General features: G+C 45.1%; 1 protein-coding gene across 5 annotated transcripts in view; it reads left to right on the forward strand.

The window, feature by feature from the left end:
* The first annotated feature begins 265 nt into the window (after positions 1–265).
* The window catches only part of EFHB (EF-hand domain family member B), a 67,525-nt gene continuing 46,786 nt past the window's right edge, over positions 266–21,004 (forward strand). For all 5 annotated transcript variants that reach the window (XM_005906656.2, XM_070376982.1, XM_070376972.1 and 2 more), the window contains exons 1-3: positions 266–1,219; positions 17,566–17,628; positions 20,144–20,287. In XM_005906656.2, the coding sequence (XP_005906718.2) occupies positions 299–1,219; positions 17,566–17,628; positions 20,144–20,287 (1,128 nt within the window). In that variant the 5' untranslated portion in view covers positions 266–298. The remainder of the gene's footprint in view (positions 1,220–17,565; positions 17,629–20,143; positions 20,288–21,004) is intronic.

Here is a 21,004-nt window from a genome sequence, read left to right on the forward strand (position 1 = left end):
GCCTTGTGAGAAGTTGGGCATCATGTGCTCTAGAGCCCAGAACCACATATTTCAAGTAATTTTCTTGCCCTCCAGTCTTCTAAAGAGGGGTGGAAGGAGAGGGTAAGAGAGGAGGCAAGGATAAGGGAGAAAGAATGAGGAGAGATAGGGGAGAGGAGGGAAGAGAAGGGCGTGGCTCGCGCACAGAGCTGCGCTCCAAGCCCCGCCCCCGTTTCCCAGGTAACCGGGTAAACAGACCTTGCCTCCTCTTCCCTGCGAACCCCGCTAGGTGTTGAACGGGCAGGGACCCAGGGTGGAGATGTGCTCTTTTCTGAGAGTGCCGTCCCCCAAAGGGTTGGAGCCCTCCAAGGGGTTAGGAGCTCCCCTCCAGCCCGGTACAGCTTACCCCTCAGAGATGAGTGCCCTTGGACCGGGAATGACGGTGTCTGGGAGGAAATCTCCCCTGAGCATGGAGGTGGGACTCGCCCCGGAAGGAAAGGATGACTTAGAAGAGAGGAGAGTCTTCATGGGAACAACATCTCCCACGGAGCTGGGGCTCAGAGTGGGCTTAGGAAAAGATTTCCCATGTAGTAAGACATATGAGGAGAGGATGGCATCACCAGAAATAAGATCTCCATCAAGCAAGGGGCTTGAACTGAGATTGAAAAGACAGAATATTTCTAGGACCGTCATGGATGGGAGTAATTTAGGAGTCCACAGGGTCTCAGCCTCACAGGAAACAAAACCTCCTCTGAGTGCGTTGCCCGGAAGAGTGGGTTTAGAAAAGGAGCGTTTTCTGGCAGGGTATTGTCCAGGAAGGGTAACACAGCCTCCACTGGGCCAGGGGTGTGAAAGTCCACAGGCTTCAGGGGGCAGGAGATGTCCTGTGACTGGTGACCCTGAAGGGTTCGGGGCGTCAGTGAGCAAGCTACCGGCTTTGGGGATGGAGTGTAGAGGGGAACTGGGAGGAGAGTCCGCCTGTGTGGTGATGAAGCCCAGCGCAGAGACAGAGCCTCCTGTGGAGGTGGACGTGGGGCTCACCCGCCCGGAGGAGCCGGCTGAAATGGAGTCTCCAGAGCCCCAGATGGGCTTGGTGATGGAACCTCCTGCATGGCAGTTGGCCCAACAACCTGAGGAGCAAAGGGAAGCTGAGAACACTGAACCAGGAGTAGAACCTCCAGATCGCATCAGACCCATATACTCTGGGAAAGTTTTTGATCGGATGCCTTGCTGGCCAAGTGTAAGTTTTTTTCCTAACACTTTCCCCCTTTCTTCTTTGACTTACATTCCATCCCTCAGTCTGCACCTTCTCAATCTTCTTTCTCCAGTACATGTTGTATCCTAGTATTCACGTAGCTTTTTTCAGAAACATTTTTCTTTTTCCATTCATTATTCTGTGACTTATTTGTTCTTTCAGTTAAGACTTGTGACCATTATGCTGGGTCCAGGGCACTAACAAATGAAAAGCACGTGGTCCCTACCCTGTGGGTTTAGGTTGTCACTCCAATGATGAAGACGATAACTAAACAAATATTATGTAGATATCTATATGAATAGAAAACAAATGTGATTCTTCCTTAATAGAGGTTCACTGTAAACATGGAGCTCAATGGAAAATTTGGACAGTTTTGTTTGGAGGAGATGGCAAAGTCTTTACAGAGCTAGTAGTACTGGAGCTTATTTAGAAAGGGGACTTCCTTGGCCGTCCAGTGGTTAAGACTGTGACCCCAGTGCAGGGGTCATGGGTTCAATCCCAGGTTGGAGAATTAAGATCCTGCATGGACTGTAAGGAGATCAAACCAGTCCATCCTAAAGGAAATCAGTCCTGAATATTCATTGGAAGGACTGATGCTGAAGCTGAAACTCCAATACTTTGGCCGCCTGATGCGAAGAACTGACTCATTTGAAAAGACCCTGATGCTGGGAAAGATAGAAGGTGGGAGGAGAAGGTGACTACAAAGGATGAGATGGTTGGATGGCATCACTAACTCAATGGACATGAGTTTGAGTAAACTCCAGGAGTTGGTGATGGACAGGGAAGCCGGGCATGCTGCAGTCCATGGGGTCACAGTTGGACATGACTGAGTGCCTGAACTGAGTCCTTAAAAAAATGTGTCAGTATTTGTCAGTTGGGAAAAAGGGTTGAGGCACCTTGAGCCAAGAACGGCATACAGCATGGCCAAAACTTCTTGAGTCGGGAGATATAAGCAATTCTGTTTAGCCAGCATAGCGGTAGGAGATGAAGAAGAAATCGAAAGGTCCACAACGCAGGAGTAGAACACGTGGGGAGAGAGCAATGGTGGGTCTTCATGAGGGAGGAAATAAAGACAGTTTGCTTTTTGTAAAGATATATGTGTTATCAATAATAATGGTGGACTGGGAGGGAAAGATATTGAATAGTTAGGCTATTTCAAGGTAATGATGGCCTGAAAGTAATGCGGAGTTAGAAAGAATGGATAGGAAAGAGCCATTCTGAGAAGCTTTCAGGAGACGGTATTGTTAAGAATTGCCATCCAGTTGTGGATCTATGTGGTGAAAGACAGGGAAGTTGATGGACAACTTAGGAGTTTCTCTGTTGATAATGAGACATCTTCCGGTTTGGTGGCCCATGAGTATCTGGTGAACACCTGGAGCTTGCAGTCCTGAGTGTGAGACATCTGGAGGGTGCCAGATGAAACAGCCAGGGAGACAGCTGGAGCCCTGGGTGGGGGTAGGACGAGAAGGTCTGGGCAGGAACCTTGGGGAACCTGTGAGACTGTCAGAAGAAGGAATGTCAGCTAGGTAATTGTTTTATTTTCTTATTTTTTAAACATTTTGGCCTTGCCGTGTGGCATGTGGGATCTTAGTTCCCCTACCAGGGATGGAACCTGCCCCTCCAGTGGAAGCGTGGGGTCTTAACCACCGAATCACCAGAGGTGTCCCAACTGCATGAGTTCTTGAGGACAAGGATTTTCTCATATTTATCGCATAGCTTCATGGCATATCACAATGCCCAGCTTATAGTGGCCATTCAGTAAATATATGTTTGATAAATAGGAGGAGGGCTGGATGAGTGAGTGGGATAGAAGGAAAAGACAAGTTGAAGAGGGTGGTATTGAGGAACAGAAAGGGAGCACCCTTAAAATGTTCGGGAATAAAGGAGAGATAGGAGAACACAGTTTCGCTGAACTGGTCACAGGGATTCTGCAGAATTTTCTCTTTCTGCATCTGCAGACTTCTGTTCCCCTTGGGGCTCAGGGCGTTCTTTTGCCTCGGACCCCTTTACTCTCTGGTTCCCTCGCTGGGTTTCCCCAGCCACTCTCGTCTCACTTGGCCGTGCCTGCTTCTCCTTTCTGGATGGGTTCTGCAGTCTACGGCTTCAGACCTGACCTCACGTAGGAGCGGAGACCAGCTTCCGGTTTCCGATACAGGCAATTCTAAAACCCCTGCTTCCTCCTCCCTTTCACATCCTCCTTTCTAAATGTGAAAGGATAGGGACGAGAGCTTCAAGGAGAAAGTGACCAGCAGTGTTAAAAACGTCTGCGATAGGGGAAATAGAATAAAGATAAACCAGCTTTGGACATTCAGGGAACTAGTGACATTGTTAGAATTCAGATTCCAGTATACTGAAGAGTGAAATTAGAATTAGAGAAGAGTATTGTGAATTTTTTTTCCCCTGAAGAAGTGTGGCAGTGAAGGGAATGGAGTAAGGATTCGTTTAGGGATACATTTGTTTAGTGGATCGGGAGGGGAGTTTGAGATAACTCCAAGGAGCTGATGAGCCTACCCTAGGTAGGCAGGAGGGAGTGAAAATGGGACCACAGGCAAGAGGAGAGATGAGTTAAGACTAGAAATGAGACTCCTTTAAAAATACACCTGTAAATATTAAAATATCCGGGGTTTCCTTGGTGGCCCAGTGGTTAAGACTTTGCCTTCCAAGATAGGGGGTGTGGGTTCCATCCCTGGTCAGGGAGCTGAGATCTCACATGCCTTGTGGCCAAAAAAGCCAAAACATAAAACAGAAACAGTACTGTAACAAATCAATAAAGACTTAAAAAATGGTCCACATCAAAAAAATCTTAAAAAAATTGAAATACTTACTTTCAGTATAAAACAAAGATAATAACACGGAAAATTGAGAAAACAGGAATGGAAACACACATAAGCTCATTACCGTAACACTTGTACTGGCGGAGAAGGCAATGGCACCCACTCCAGTACTCTTACTTAGAAAATCCCATGGATGGAGGAGCCTGGTGGGCTGCAGTCCATGGGGTCGCTAAGAGTCGGACACGACTGAGCGACTTAGCAGCAGCAGCAGCGTGCCTACTGGCACTTCATTGCATTCACATTAGTCAACAGTTATTGGTGGCTTTACTATATCTACATTGCCACCCATGTTGCTTTGCAGGGATCGACTCTTTACAAGTGATGAAAATGAGGTGAATTAGATAATCTGGCCAAAGTCTTACAGCTAATAAGTGGTAACCTCAGGATTTGAAGTCACAACTTCCAATTTAAGGGTATAAGTTTTTGTGGCTTCCCTGGCAGTCCAGTGGTTAAGACTCTACCCTTCCAATGTAAGGGGTGAAGGTTCAATTCCTGGTCAGGGAACTAAGCTCCCACATGCCATGTGGCGTGGCTAGAAAAAAAGAATCTGAGTTCTATACTGTACTATACTTCCTGTAACATTTTTATCCAAATTAATTTTCATGTAGTTGTTAACAGCAAGCATTAAAACTGTCTTTATTTTCACTTATTACTATTTAATACATTTTCAGAGTTGTTACAAAGAATTTTTTAGTGATTAAAAAAAGATTTCTTTAAGTTGATATGTGATTCTTTAGCCAATTCCTTCCCTCACTTTTTGGACAAAAGATTCAGTTCGGTTCAGTTCAGTTGCTCAGTCGTGTCCGACTCTTTGCCATCCCATGAATTGCAGCATACCAGGCCTCCCTGTCCATCACCAACTCCCAGAGTTCACTCAGACTCACGTCAGTCGAGTCAGTGATGCCATCCAGCCATCTCATCCTCTGTCGTCCCCTTCTCCTCCTGCCCCCAATCCCTCCCAGCATCAGAGTCTTTTCCAATGAGTTAACTCTTTGCATGAGGTGGCCAAAGTACTGGAGTTTCAGCCTTAGCATCATTCCTTCCAAAGAAATCCCAGGGTTGATCTCCTTCAGAATGGACTGGTTGGGTCTCCTTGCAGTCCAAGGGACTCTCAAGAGTCTTCTCCAACACCACAGTTCAAAAGCATCAATTCTTCGGTGCTCAGCTTTCTTCACAGTCCAACTCTCACATCCATACATGACCACTGGAAAAACCATAGCCTTGACTAGACGGACCTTTGTTGGCAAAGTAATGTCTCTGCTTTTCAATATGCTATCTAGGTTGGTCATAACTTTTCTTCCAAGAAGTAAGCGTCTTTTAATTTCATGGCTGCAGTCACCATCTGCAGTGATTTTGGAGCCCCCCAAAATAAAGTCTGACACTGTTTCCACTGTTTCCCCATCTATTTCCCATGAAGCGACGGGACCAGATGCCATGATCTTTGTTTTCTGAATATTGAGCTTTAAGCCAACTTTTTCACTCTCCACTTTCACTTTCATCAAGAGGCTTTTGAGTTCCTCTTCACTTTCTGCCATAAGGGTGGTGTCATCTGCATATCTGAGGTTATTGATATTTCTCCCAGCAATCTTGATTCCAGCTTGTGCTTCTTCCAGCCCAGCGTTTCTCATGATGTACTCTGCATATAAGTTAAATAAGCAGGGTGACAATATACAGCCTTGACATACTCCTTTTCCTATTTGGAACCAGTCTGTTGTTCCATGTCCAGTTCTAACTGTTGCTTCCTGACCTACAGGATTATTTCCCCACTGTTTTTCTGTAAAAATAGTCTATGAAATTCTTTAGGTATTATATGTCTTAGAATATTTCCTTAGGATAGAGTCTCAGGAGAAGTCAAAGGATGAATCTTTTTCTGGTTCTTATTGCCAAATCACTTCCTGTAAGATTGTACCACTGAATTTTAAAAATTAATAATGATTTGTAAGGCATTGTTTTAATTCAAATTTATTTGATTTATAACAAGACTAAAAGCTGTTTCGTATGGTTGTTTTCATTTTTTAAAAAAATCCTTACATCTGGTCATCTTGCTGAGCTCTAATTGGTCTTTATTGCTTCCTGTTTCTTTTGGATTTACTGGGCAGATGATCATATTGACGCTGTGGCCTTTCCTTCTTTGATGTTTACAATTGTCACTTTAATTTCCTATCTCACTACACTTCCTATGATCAATAATAGAATATAGAAAGTCTGTTTTCAGACTTTAATGGGAATGATTCTAATGGTTCACCATTAAGTATTATATTTGTAATATCCATCCCCAGTTTGCTAAGTATGTTTAAAAATCAGGAATAGAACTTGAGCTATGAAGAGCCTTCTCTGTATTTGTTGAAATACATCTTTTCTGAATTAGCATGGTTAATTTTATAATAGTGAACCATCTTCATATATTTGGGCTGAGCCCTACTTGGTTGTAATGTATTATTATTATTATATACTCTTGGATTTTATTTCCCAGATATTTACTAGGATTTTTGTATCAGTTTTTGTTCAGTTGCTAAGTCATGTCTGACTTTGCGACCCCATGGACTGCAGCACGCCAGGCCTCCCTGTCCATCGCCAACTCCCGGAGCTTACTCAAACCCTTGTCCATGGAGTTGGTGATGCCATCCAACCATCTCATCCTCTGGCGTCCCCTTCTCCTCCTGCCCTTAATCTTTCCCAGCATCAGGGTCTTTTCAAATGAGTCAGCTCTTTGCATCAGGTGGCTATAGTATTGGAGCTTCAGCTTCAGCATCAGTCCTTCCAATGAAAATTCAAGGTTGATTTCCTTTAGGATGGACTGGTTTGATCTCCTTGCAGTCCAGTTGGACAGAGTTTTCCTTTTTGTGTTATCTTTCTCTAAGTTTGGTGTTAAGGTAATGCTAATATGTGAAAAGGATTGGGAAGCCTTCCATATTTTCATTTTCTTTATATTTGCAACAGTTTAGATATTATGCATATTGTCTACTTCTTGTAGACTTTGTAGAACTCATGTAGCTGAAAGGAAAAGAACAGGGGATCCCCAGTGTGCTCCCCGAGGGGTGGGATGGGGAAGCATTTGATGCCCTTGAGTTCATCCAGCCTCAGAGGAGGGAGGAAGTGCACGTGGATGGGGTCAAAACCCATGTTCAAGTTTGGCAGTGAGGACAGCTCAGATGGAAAAATCTAGCTGCTGAGCCTGCTGAAACCAGCCCCTGAAGACACCTGCTTTCCATCAGGCCATTCCAGTGTCCGGGGGAGGGACTCGTCTCTGTAAGGACTCCCATCCTGTGGCAGCAGGCGAAGGTCTGCCCTGACGGATTACGAGACTCCCGGGCCCTTCTTGTCCTGAGCGACTAGTACACTGAGCTCTGAAGTACAAAGAGGAGAAAGGAAGGAACTTTACAAAGAAAAGTTTAAAAAAGACTCTGTTGTCTACAATGACTAGACAGTATGTTAGGTGCTGCTGCTGCTGCTAAGTCACTTCAGTCGTGTCCGACTTTGTGCGACCCCATAGACGGCAGCCCACCAGGCTCCCTGGGATTCTCCAAGCAAGAACACTGGAGCGGGTTGCCATTTCCTTCTCCAGTGCATGAAAGGGAAATGTGAAAGTGAAGTCGCTCAGTCATGTCCGACTCTTCGAGACCCCATGGACTGCAGCCCACCAGGCTCCTCCATCCATGGGATTTTCCAGGCAAGAGTACTGGAGTGGGGTGCCATTGCCTTCTCCTGTTAGGTGCTAGGGCTGTGCAAAGATGAGAAATGATTCAGTACCTGCTTCCAAACACTTACAACCCAGGGTCTTGTGACCAACAAACCAATGATTTTACACTGTGGTAAACGTCGTGCAAAGAGATGCCTTTTTCCCTTCTTGTTCTACACTAAGAGAAAGTGAAAGTGAAAGTGAAAGTGTTACTTGCTTAGTCATGTCTGACTCTGCAATCCCTTAGTCATGTCTGACTCTGCAATCCCAGGAATTGTAGCCTGCCAGGCTCCTCTGTCCATGGAACTCTTCAGGCAAGAATACTGGAGGGGGTAGCCATGCCCTTCTCCAGGGGATCTTCCTGACCCAGAGATTGAACCTGGGTCTCACGTGTTGTAGGCAGATTCTTTACCATCTGAGCCACAAGCGGAGCCCCTGATGGCTATTCAGGGAGTGGGTAGAGGCAAAAGGGTTACCCATTTGTAAATCTTATGAGAAACTGATAATCGTGCAAACCCTGGTACTCAAAAACAAGTCACAGGGCTTCTCTGGTGGCTCAGTGGTAAAAGAGTCTGCCTGCCAATGCAGGAGACACAGGTTCAATCCCTGGTCCGGGAGGATCCCATATGCCAAGGAGCAAGTAAGCCCACGAGCCACAGCTATTGGGCCTGTGCTCTGGAGCCCGGGAACTGCAGCTACTGAGCCCACGTGCAGCAAGTACTGAAGGCCCAGCCCAGAGGCCGTTCACTGCAACGAGAGAGGCCACTGCAGTGAGAAGTCTGCACCGCAGCTAGAGAGTAACGCCTCTCACTGCACCTAGAGGAAAGCCCAGCACAGCCAAAAATAAATACATAAATAAAAAATTTTTTTTGAACTCCTAATTTTTGTCTGAATTTGCAAAGAGCCAATTTGGGCAGAATTCTCAGAAGTGGATGGTTTCATTTGCATCATGGGTTCAGGGTCTAATGGGCAGAAAGATTGATGCTCTCACTCCTCTTTTTTGATGAGATGTTCAGAGTTAGGGATAGTGATCTATGAGTAAGACAGTGATCTTGACGAAGGGAGACATGGAACCCTTGTATTAGCCTACCCTGCATTCGGAGAGTGGACGACTATGGGCTGGTGGATCTTTCACAGCTGAAAATGGTCTTGTATCAACCTTTCTGAGTTGACCTGAATCTTGGGAACCAATGACGTGAAGTGACAGGGGGACTTGGTCCCTGAAACCTGTGTTTTTGAGGGCTGACTGACAAGGTGGCCAAGTGAGGTGGCCCGGGTGTGGCAAGGACGGAGTGCAGAGCTGGTCAGCGGGCTGGGAGTTTGTTTGCACACAGAGAGCCTGAGCAGGAAGGCAAAGACAGGATGGTAGGAGCCAGGCTTCTTACTGGCAGAGAAACAAGTCACAAATACAAAAATGAGAAGGTGGAAGGAATCCTGCTGTGTGACTTGTAATTGGAGGTGTCAGTGGAAACTCATGGTATATCTGCATATCTATATCTAGATAGCTTTACATTTGTAGAGCTTTATTTATTTATAGGGCTTCCCTGGTAGCTCAGCTGGTAAAGTATCCGCCTGCAATGCAGGAGACCCTGGTTTGATTCCTGGGTTAGGAAGCTCCCCTGGAGAAACGATAGGCTACCTGCTCCAGTATTCATTAGCTTCCCCAGTGGCTCAGATGGTGAAGAATCTGCCTGCAATGTGGAAGATCTGGGTTTGATCCCTGGGTTTGGAAGATCCCCTGGAGGAGGGCATAACAACCCACTCTACTATTCTTGCCTGGAGAATCCCCATGGACAGAGGAGCCTGGTGGGCTACGGTCCATGGGGTCACAGAGTCAGACATGACTGAGCAACTAACCACACACTACGGTTATATCTATATCTATATCTATATCCTTGTCAATGTCTAAGCTAGATACATTTAATTAAATAGAATATTGTAGAACTGATATAGCTGCGAGTGTGTGGGGGAGTGCATATATCTCCCATTTCCTAACTTCATCCTCTAAGAGGATCTGGAAGTAATGTTTATCTCGTAGCAATGAGCACACCAGAACCTGGATCTTGATTTCTAAACATCATTCTCTATTAAAGGGAATCAGGACTCTGGGGGAATGAGGACTCTAGGGCTGGTGTATTATAATATGAACTTGGAACACTTTTGAGAGCCAAAAAGTAAGAAAACGCTCAAAGAATATTGCAGGTATCTCAAAGTGGTGCAGAAACAAGTCTGAAAGGGCTCCTGGAGGAGTTCCACCGAACTATTATACTTTGAGCACTCAATACCATTGCTACTGAATAAAGGGGAAGGGGGGAGGGATAACTTCGGAGTATGGAATTCAGATACACACAGTGCCAGGCATAAAACAGACAAACAAGGACCTGCTGATAGCACAGCCAACTGTAGCCAGTGCCCTGGAACAACCTATTATGGAAAACAATGAAGTGAAATTTATACATAAAAAGGAATTTATTGAAAATTTCTTTATGAATTGAACATCCATAAGCATTTTATGAATTGAAAATAGTTAATTTATATACATGAACTGAATCACTTTGCTGTAACACAATATTGTAAATCAACTACTTCAATTAAAAATTGCCATTGAATAAAATAGAAATCCATGTACTTAATACGGATATAAAAACATGAATGATTAAATAAATAGTAAGGAAAGAGAGTTTCCTTTCAGTTTAATTCCAGTTAATAAATGTAGATGAAATGATGGAATTAAAAAATGACAATTTGGCAACCATCACAGTAGCAATGGTTTAGACAAGAATCATCAGCAGATGTTAGAACAGGAGGTAAAAGTTTAGGGACTTCCCTGGCGATCCAGTGGTTAAGCAGCTGCCCTTCCACTGCAGGGGTGGCCAGGTGGGGCTGGCGAGGGGGCAGGTTCGATCCCTGGTTGGGGAACTAAGATCCCACGTGCCCTGTGGAGTGCCAGGTTTAGTGAGGGACTGCATATTTTCAAAGAATATTTTTTTAATTTGTAGTAGATCCACAGTGTGTTAATTTCTGCTTTATTGCAAAGTTACTCAGTTATAAATGTATGCAGTCTTCTTTATATTCTCTTCCATTGTGGGTTATCACAGGATATCGAGTACAGTTCCTGTGCCATACAGTAGGGCCTTGTTTATCCGTTCTACAGGATAATTATTGATGACAAACTTTACCGAGGAGAAACCTAGCAGGCTTTATTCTTTAGGGAGCAAAGCTGACCCCACCAGTCAGCGGACAAATTGACCGCGTTTGCTCCCTGAGGAAAAACACAGCGTTCTTTCTGTGATGTCCCTGACAAACATGTATAACTTTAATCATAAGAGAACACTAGTCAGACCCAAACTGAGGCACAACGAACAAAATAACTGGCCTACACTCAAAAAACGTCAAGGTCACAAAAGACAAGAGAACATTAGGAACCGTTCCCAACAGAAGAAGACAGAGGAGACGGGAGACGTAAAGGCCGTGCGCGTGTGCTGGGCGCCGCGGCACCGGGGCCTGACCGCCTGGGGGCCCGCTGGGCAGGGGGCGTAGCGGCAGGGGCGCCGGCTGACCGCCTTGCCCCGGGTGGCTGCGGCGTTCCTTCTGCAGGCTGCGCTCCCGGCGACACAGCCTGGCAGGGACCCTAGAGCAGGCCGGTTTGCCCGACGCAGACCCCGGGACCACGCCCTGGCCTTGCCCGAGTGTTCCCAGAGCCGTGCTGTGATCCAAGGCTCTTCCTTCCTAACGCCTCCCCCTGCCCTCCCTTCACAGGGAACCTCCCTGCCCACCCTGCGCCCCCCGCTCCCCCCATCTGTCACAGATGTTCTTCTGCTTCTCAGAGGAACCAACCAGTCATCGCTCTGCCCCTGGGTTTGCTCCCTCTGCTGGGGCCCCTGGCGTTTGAATGAGGTCTTTACAGTAAATACTCTCCTGAGTTTTGTGGCCTGTAGTATTTTTTTTTAAGATAATAAACCACGAGGAAAAAGAAAATAAAAGAGGAGACAGCAGTTTTAAAATTATCAACATGTTTTGGAAAATAGGAAGATGGCGATATGGCCACTGATTTTGCATGCGGAGGTGAAATCTGCCAGAAATCAGGTAGTCATTTCTACCTGAAATGATCCTATTTGCCTGGAAAAAGCCCCGAGAAGCTCAGCCCGCGCAATCAGATGTAGTAAAGCTGGTCCCCTCCTTCGCCCCCGTCTCCCACGATTCCCACCTCTCCGCGCCAGCTCGTGCTCCCTGCTACCGGAACCGTGGATTTATTTTCCCAGAGTGGCTTTTGGAATCAAAAGACACCAAGCTGAAGATAAGGCAGGGGCCAGAAAGGAAACTCGCACCTTCTGTCTGCGGTTTCCCCAGCGCAGCCCGGGCGGCCAGAGGCAGGGTGGGGACCACCCTCTCAGCAGCAGGCAGGGTGGAGAGACGGGGCATAGCGGATCAGAGGAGAGACCTGCTTGGGTTCAATATCCGCCGGTATGTGAGCCGAGTAACCCTGTCGCTCAGCCTCACCGTGCCTCCGTTTGCTCACGACGGGGATGATAACAGCATCTACCTCCTGGAAATCATCCCGAAGTGAACTAACACGCAGGAAGCCCTGAGAACAGCACAACATAGATGCTGTGCTTTACAATCGGATTTCCACCGTTACTATTCTCTGGAAATTCTGAACTCTACTGAGGACTCTACTGAGATAAAGGCAGCCTCGTCATCTGATCGCTTTACAGGAAAGTCCAAGACTCAACAAGCCCTGTAACACAGCCATCTCTGGGGAGCCGGAAACTGGGTGAGGATCAGAGGCCAGCTTGAAGGGAGGGGCCAAAACAAGCAAACAGAAGACCCAGACAGAACAGGGAAAAGGTAAGCCCACAGGAAGTTAGTCCAGAAGTAAAAGAGGTTGCACTTGTAAGACAAGATTGGAACCTTTAAACGAACAGCCAAGGAAGAAGGAAGAACATTTTAGAACATAATATAAGGTATTTGGATAGTCTAAATAAACATTTAGCAGAGGATTGGAGGATGCAGTCAAAGACATCTCCTAGACATGAACGCAAATGCCCTGGAGGCAAAAGGGAGAGCCTCAAAGTGGATCATTGTCCTGTTTCTCAGGTTGGGGGGTCACTAGTACCAGCTGAGCACCCCCCCCCCGACTTTAGAGCTGGGGAGGAGAACTTAAGGTGGCCATCACAGTTGCTCCTATTTTTCAGTCTGTTTCTGGCTGCCCCGGGTCTCCGTGGCTGCACGAAGGCGTTCTCTGCTGCAGTGAGCAGGGCTGCTCTCTGGCCCCGGTGCAGCTCCTTGCCGGGAGCACGGGCCCCGGGCCTGTGGTTGCACAGCTGAGGTGCCCGGCTCCGCTGCTCCAAGGCGCCTGGGATCTTCCTGAGCCAGGGCTCCAATCCGTGTCTCCGGCATTGGCAGGTGGATTAGCAAACACGGAACCACCAGGGAAGTCCCTGCTCCTGTGTTCTGGCCTGGCTCTGCATACACTTCAGGCTCATTTTTATTTCTAGCGCTCCTGTAGCTGTTTGCCTTCTATTTGACATTGTTTATAGACTTTTTGATGACCCCTCATTGCTTTCTTTTGCTTAATAAAGCAATACATACTAAAATATTGAGAAAACAACACAGAAGAAAATAAAAGCATGTGTAAGTTCACCACTGCAGCCATGAAATGAAGACACTTGCTCCTTAAAAGGAAAGCTATGACGAATCTAGACAGTGTATTAAAAAACAGAGACCTCACTTTGCTGACAAAGGTCTGTCTAGTCAGAACTATGGTTTTTCCAGTGGTCGTGTATGAATGTGAGAGTTGGACCATAAAGAAGGCTGAGCACCGAAGAAAGCACCAAAAGCACCAAATACTTTCGAATTTTGGTGTTGGAGAAGACTCTTGAGAGTCCCTTGGACTGCAAGGAGATCCAACCAGTCCATCCTAAAGGAGATCAGTCCTGAATAATCATTGGAAAGACTGGTGCTGAAACTGAAACTCCAATATTTTTGCCACCTGATGCGAAGAATTGACCCATTGGAAACGACCCTGATGGTGGGAAAGATTGAAAGCAAAAGGGGAAGGGACGACAGAGGATGAGGTGGTTAGATAGCATCACCAACTCAACGGACATGAGTTGCAGCAAACTCCGGGAGATTGTGAAGGACAGAGGAGCCTGGTGTGCTGCAGTCCACGGGGGTCTCGAAATCAGACACGACTGAGTGACTCAACAACAACAAAAAGAAACGTCACCACTCAGAAATGGCAATCACAGCTCACAACTTGTTGTCTCTGCGTTATGTGCGTATTGCCAACAGAGATGTGAGTCTGTGAATTTGTACAATACAAATTTATATCTCTGTTTTAAATTCATGTTGTCTCATGAGCATTTAAAATGGTTTATATACATGGTTATATACATGGAATGGTTTAAACCATTCCACGATAGCATATCATTTGAAAGTAACATATTTTATTTAACCATTTGCCTATTGTTGCATATTTAGCAGTTTATTTATACAATTAAGACTGAAGTTCATTTTGTTTGTCTCTTACTGCGCCACTTGAGAAATCACACAACAGATTTTCACCAAACTTGGGGAGTATGTTTGGGATGCGCTCAAATACACAGATTCAAAATGTAGGCTATGAAGAAAAGAGTATATTCATGTCTTGGAACTTGACAGAGAAACGATAGGGAAGGGAAAATAATTTTCCTTCTACCTTTCTGAGCTCTAGGCTAGAACCTTCTGTGACGAAAGACATTAACAAGAGAAAGACAAACATGTTTATTAACATGTATACCTCATATGTACACGGAAAAAACCCAGGAAAACGGAGGAAGCCCAAGATAGCTCAAGACACCACTTTAAGTACCATTTAGCTAAGACAAAAAAAAGATGTTAACAGAGAACTATTTCAGGATCCTGTGATAAAGCATAATGGAAAAGAATATTTTAATAAATATGTATAACTTAGTGCTTTTGCTGTACAGCAGAAACTAACACAACATTGTAAATCAACTATACTTCAATTTTAAAAAAAGTTAATGTAACTATGAGAAAAACAAAAAAGAATTGGTGCCAAAAGAAGGCCAGCTGCGGCAGGTTACCAGGGAGGGCGTGGTAAGCAAGGGGAAGGCTTATTACACAGCTTACACTGGTATCTTCGCCATTGATAAGAGTGTCTGGACATTTAGATTCAAACTTCTCTTCCTCATACAGGGGAGGAGACATGTTTACAGTGATGTCTTTTGCAAAATGCATGCAATCCTTACAAAAGGGCAACTTCTACTCCATTTTCAGAGCTTCTCTCGTGTCTGCTATCTATTAAAGTGATTGGTTCAATGTAATCCTTATGCCAAAGAGGCATGTTTGGGGGTGGCGAGTTCTGCATCCTTCATACCTCAAGCTGATGCGCAGTCATCCTTGAGAACGACTGAAGTAAGCAGAGCTCTGTGACTGGCGGAGATGGACACATGTGTTACGATGACTCCACAGACGGAAATCAGATACGATGGCTTCCATCTTTGTGCCCCCGATCAAGTGACCTGAGGACGTCCAAACCTGATTATAGCCACTGATCTGGGGTCACACTGCTTTCCAAGTGGGCAGCTCTGGGAGGATAGCAAGGGTGTTTTTGTCCAATGAAATGTTTGCATGATGGAAACCTGGAACATCTGCTGTCAAACACCCGAAGGGAAGTGGATGAGGGACAAGCAGACTCAGGCCATGGACGGATGGGCCTGTCAGTCCAGCCGTCCTTCCTTCTGTCTCTCTAACCGTCTGTCATCTGGACAGTAGCTGCCCTGGGTCTCCCCAGCTTTATGAAGTAATCTTTCCATTAAATATTTAAAAGAATGGCTGGCACTCATGTAACATGTATAGTAAGAGAAACTTTATGTTCCCTGATACTGCTGGGATTTCTTATAATTTCCAGCTGAATTAAAAAATTACTTGTATCTCAAAATTAAAGGAAATGGAAAAGGTCACATATGTCTCCTCTCTTTTTCCCACCCTCTTCAGCTCAAGTTAGAGCACAGTCCCTCTCCTTTTTCACACAGGACTCTTCTCCCTTTGTGCAGTTATAAGTAGAATTTACTCCAGGTCTGGCATTAAGGCTGGGCTGTGTGTCACTGGCCAGTTCTCATCCTGGGTCCCTGGCCTCTGACCTCACTGTTTCATCTTTCCCTCCATTCACTTTTGCTCAATTTTTCTTTCCTTTCTTCCTATTTTATTTTATTTATTTATTTTTTTTGTGCCATACCATGCAGCATGAAGGATCTTAGTGTCCCAACAAGGGATCACACTTGTACCCCTGTGTTGGGAGCACAGAGCCCTGACCAGTGGACCATCAGGCAAATCTCCTCTCAATCTGACTAGTCATCTCCCTTAATCCTTCCTTAGTCTATCCCATCAGGAGTTCCTACTTGCTTTGTTGTTGTTGCTTTAGTCGCTCAGGTGTGTCCAACACTTTTGCAACCCCACAGACTGTAGCCCGCAAGGCAAGAATACTGGAGTGGGTTGCCATTTCCTTCTGCAGGGGCTCTTCCTTACCCAGGGATAGAATCTGCCTCTCCTGCATTGGCAGGCAAATTCTTAACCACTGAGCCAGGAGGGAAGCCCCATTCTTTGGCAAAGCAGTTAAATTCTCTGTCTGAGCATGTCTGTGGGCACCCTCTTTTGCACTCAGATGTCATCAAGATACTCTCTTAATCTTGTTGGTTCTCCTTCTAAGAGGAATTCTGCAGTTAACATTCATCTTCATAAAAAACTCCCACGTATTCATCTGTATCCATCTGTCTGTGTTGTCACCCAGCCATCCCTCATTTATCTGATCAGTCTACTTCTGTACAGTCATCCCTCCACCCAACTCTCAGCCTCTCTGCTTTTCACCGATTCTCCCCAGCCCCCTCCAGAGACCTAGAACACTCTTACGGGAAGTTTCTTTCTCTCGGTTTTTTAAAGAGAAACTTATGCTTTGCAAAAATAGCTATCAGCTGCCTTGAAATGATAAAGGGGAAATAGATACGAGATGCATGGCTGGGAACAAGCAGTTATAATCTTTGCTTGGGCAAGAGAAGGACAGATAAGACCCAGATTAGAAATAAGTGAACAAAGCCAAGTGAGGTTAGGACCATTCACAGAAGGAGCTTGGCCGGGGGTGGGGGGACACGTTCTTATATATCAAAAGCCAGGGTGTTGGCGGAAATATACCCGTAATGCAAGCACACGCATGCACACTCAGAAATGCTTATTGTTTGTGTTTAGCTTGAATTCGGTCACAGCCCCACTGTACTGATGATAATAAAGTGAAAGTGAAGTCGCTCAGTCGTGTCCGACTCTTTGCGATCCTGTGGACTGTAGCCTACCAGGCTCCTCCGTCCATGGGATCTTTTCAGGCAAGAGTACTGGAGTGGGTTGCCATTTCCTTCCCCAGGGGATTTTCCTGAGCCAGGGACTGAACCCAGGTCTCCTGCATTGCAGGCATATGGTTTACGCTCTGAGCCACCAGGGAAGCCCGTGATGATAGGACAGCTGATACTTAACCTGTGAACTGTGGCAAGGTATTTCTGAGAGTGGAGTCCCTTAGCAGGCTGCAGAGTTCAGAAACTGCAAAAAAAAAAAAAAAAAAAAAAAAAAAACTCAAAATATACATAGCGCCTAATGTTTGTATTTTACCTCAGGATGGTTTTAGATCTGGTATTTGTTTTTCCTGTTTTTCTTTTTGTGTTAAGTAGTTGAAGTGTTAGAAGCATAGGCCAAATTGGAAATACATTGCTTTCTTCAAAACACCCTCCCTGTACCTTCACAATGACCTATTACTGCTCTTCTCTCCTTAGGCAGGGAAAGTTCTTCCGATTGGATACAGAGCTGCAACCTGCTTGACGGAAAGATTCCCCAGGGTGAGTGTTTTCAACATGCATTTGTGTGAATCTAAGATAAACAGCATTCTACATTCCTTATGAGAGTTGCATAACTTTAATGTGGTCCATTTGGTTTTTTTTTTTTTTTTTTTACTATAAGACCTTCTGTTGAGTGTGAATGAGGAAATGAAAATCCCAGGCTTACAATTTCCAGCTCTATGAAAACTACTGGAGTTTTCCATTTATTTAGATTGGAAATAGTCTTTTATGGTATTCTTCCTAACCTAAATACTTCCCGGTTGCTTTCTAAATGTGACTTATTTTTATTGGAGTATAGCTGATTTCTGATGATTTCTGATGTTCTGTTAGTTTCAGGAACACAGCAAAGTGAATCATTTATATATATATATACCTATATCCACTCTTTCTTAGGTTCTTCCATGAAGGTAGAGTTCCCTGTGCTGTACAGTAGGTTCTTACTGGTTACCTATTTTATATATAGCAGTGTGTATACGTTAATCCCAACTCCTAATTTATCCTCCACCTCCTTTCCCCTTTGGTAACCATAATTCTACATCTGTGACTCTTTCTGCTTTGTAGATAAGTTCATTTTATCATTTTTCTAGATTTCAGATATAAGGCATATCATGATATCTGTCTTTTTCTGTCTGACTTACTTCACTCAGTGTGATAATCTAGTGTGATATTTTCTAGATATAAGGCATATCACGATATCTGTCTTTCTCTGACTGACTTCACTCAGTGTGATAATCGAGTGTGACATTTCCTAGACATAAGGCATATCACGATACCTGTCTTTCTCTGACTGACTTCACTCAGTGTGATAACCGAGTGTGACATTTCCTAGACATAAGGCATATCATGATACCTGTCTTTCTCTGATCTGATACCTGTCTTTCTCTGACTGACTTCACTCAGTGACATTTGATCATGATACCTGTCTTTCTCTGACTGACTTCACTCAGTGTGATAACCTAGTGTGACATTTCCTAGACATAAGGCATATCATGATACCGTCTTTTTCCTGAGACTCGTGAGGTGACATTTCCTAGACATAAGGCATATCATGATACCTGTCTTTCTCTGACTGACTTCACTCAGTGTGATAACCTAGTGTGACATTTCCTAGACATAAGGCATATCATGATATCTGTCTTTCTCTGACTGACTTCACTCATAATCAGTGTATTTCCTAGACATAAGGCATATCAGATACCTGACATTTCCTAGTGTGACATTTCCTAGACATAAGGCATATCACGATACCTGTCTTTCTCTGACTGACTTCACTCAGTGTGATAATCGAGTGTGACATTTCCTAGACATAAGGCATATCACGATACCTGTCTTTCTCTGACTGACTTCACTCAGTGTGATAACCGAGTGTGACATTTCCTAGACATAAGGCATGACGATATCTGTCTTTCTCTGACTGACTTCACTCAGTGTGATAATCTAGTGTGACATTTCTCTGAGATATACCTAGTGTGACATTTCATGATATCTGATATCTGTCTTTCTGACTGACTTCACTCAGTGTGATGTGATAATTTCCTCTACCTGTGTGACATTTCACTCAGATATAAGGCATATTACTTCACTCAGTGTGATAACCGAGTGTGACATTTCCTAGATACCTGTCTTTCTGACTGACTGACTTGATAATCTAGTGTGACATTTCAGTATGATAACCTGTCTCTGAGTGACATGACATCACGATACCTGTCTTTCTCATTTCTCAGTGTGATAAAGTGCACATAAGGCACGATACCTGTCTTTCTCTGACTGACTTCACTCAGTGTGATAACCGAGTGTGACGTTTCCTAGACATAAGGCATATCACGATACCTGTCTCTCTCTGACTGACTTCACTCAGTGTGATAACCGAGTGTGACATTTCCTAGACATAAGGCATATCACGATACCTGTCTTTCTCTGACTGACTGACTTCACTCAGTGTGATAACCGAGTGTGACATTTCCCAGACATAAGGCACATCACGATACCTGTCTTTCTCTGACTGACTTCACTCAGTGTGATAACCTAGTGTGACATTTTCTAGATATAAGGCATATCACGATATCTGTCTTTCTCTGACTGACTTCTTCAGTGTGATAATCAGTGTGTCTAGACATAAGGCATATCACATTTTCTCTGACTGACTTCACTCAGTGTGATAATCGAGTGTGACATATGATACCTGTCTTTCTCTGACTGACTTCACTCAGTGTGATAACCGAGTGTGACATCTCCTAGACGTAAGGCACACCACGACGCCTGTCTCTCTCTGACTGACTCTGTGTGACAATCTCTAGGCCTATCCATGCTGCTGCAGCTAAAGATAACTTGGAAAATATGGTGTTTATTTCCATTAAACAACTTTCAAGATGCTTTATTACTGGGTGCTGGAGCTCCCCAGTACTTGTTATACTCACGTAATGAAAGATGTTCCTTGATTGGTATAGATCTGTCTTGCTGATATCAATCAACTGTATTGATGATTCATTCTATTTTCTTCTCTCACTGTTGACAGCTAATGACCCCACCTGAGGCAAAAAAATTTTTCAACTTCAGATACCCACCTGCTGGAGCCGAAAGAGTATTTTACGGCAGAGCAAATGATCCTCAAATCGCACCTTCCTTGACACACGGAATAAGGTCGAAAATTTCGATACCGGTAACTTCTTCTCTGTTTTTCCCTGTATGTTATTCACTTCCAAGGGGGAAAAATGCATAAATGAAGTGTTAGTGAAATCATCACTTCCAACCTCCCTCCCGCTCTTAATGAAAAATCCAAGCAGCAGTAGGCAAGACAGTGAGTGCGGGAAAGTCAACGGCGTAAGCTCCAGACTGCGTATTGTCCCCTTGGATGATACAAGCTGAGCCGCACTTCATTTTCCCACGGTAAAAAGGGGTGGGCTTCCCCGATAGCTCAGCCGGTTAAGAATCCGCCTGCAATGCAGGAGTCCCCAGTTCGATTCCTGAGTCAGGAGGATCCCCTGGCGAACAATTCCTGAGTCGGGAAGATCCCCTGGAGAAGGCCGAGGCTACCCACTCCAATATTCTTGGCTTCCCTGGTGGCTCAGCTGGTAAAGAATCTGCCTACAATATGGGAGACCTGGGTTCGATCCCTGGGTTGGGAAGATCCCCTGGAGAAGGGAAAGGCTACCCATTCCAGTGTTCTGGCCTGGAGAATCCCAGTCCAGAGTCGGACACGACTGAGCACTAACACTTGCACTTTCATGGTAAAGAGAGGTGCTGTCAAGGTTCAGTAAAGCATGGCGAGGACAGAGGCTGGGTGCCGCTGGAGACCTCAGCGCGCTGGTGCGGGCGCTGTGTGCACCCGGGGTGTCCGTGTTATCTGCTCCGGACTGAACAGACAGTCCCGGGGCAG

Source organism: Bos mutus, chromosome 1 (assembly GCF_027580195.1).
Source record: "Bos mutus isolate GX-2022 chromosome 1, NWIPB_WYAK_1.1, whole genome shotgun sequence".
NCBI lineage: Eukaryota > Metazoa > Chordata > Mammalia > Artiodactyla > Bovidae > Bos > Bos mutus.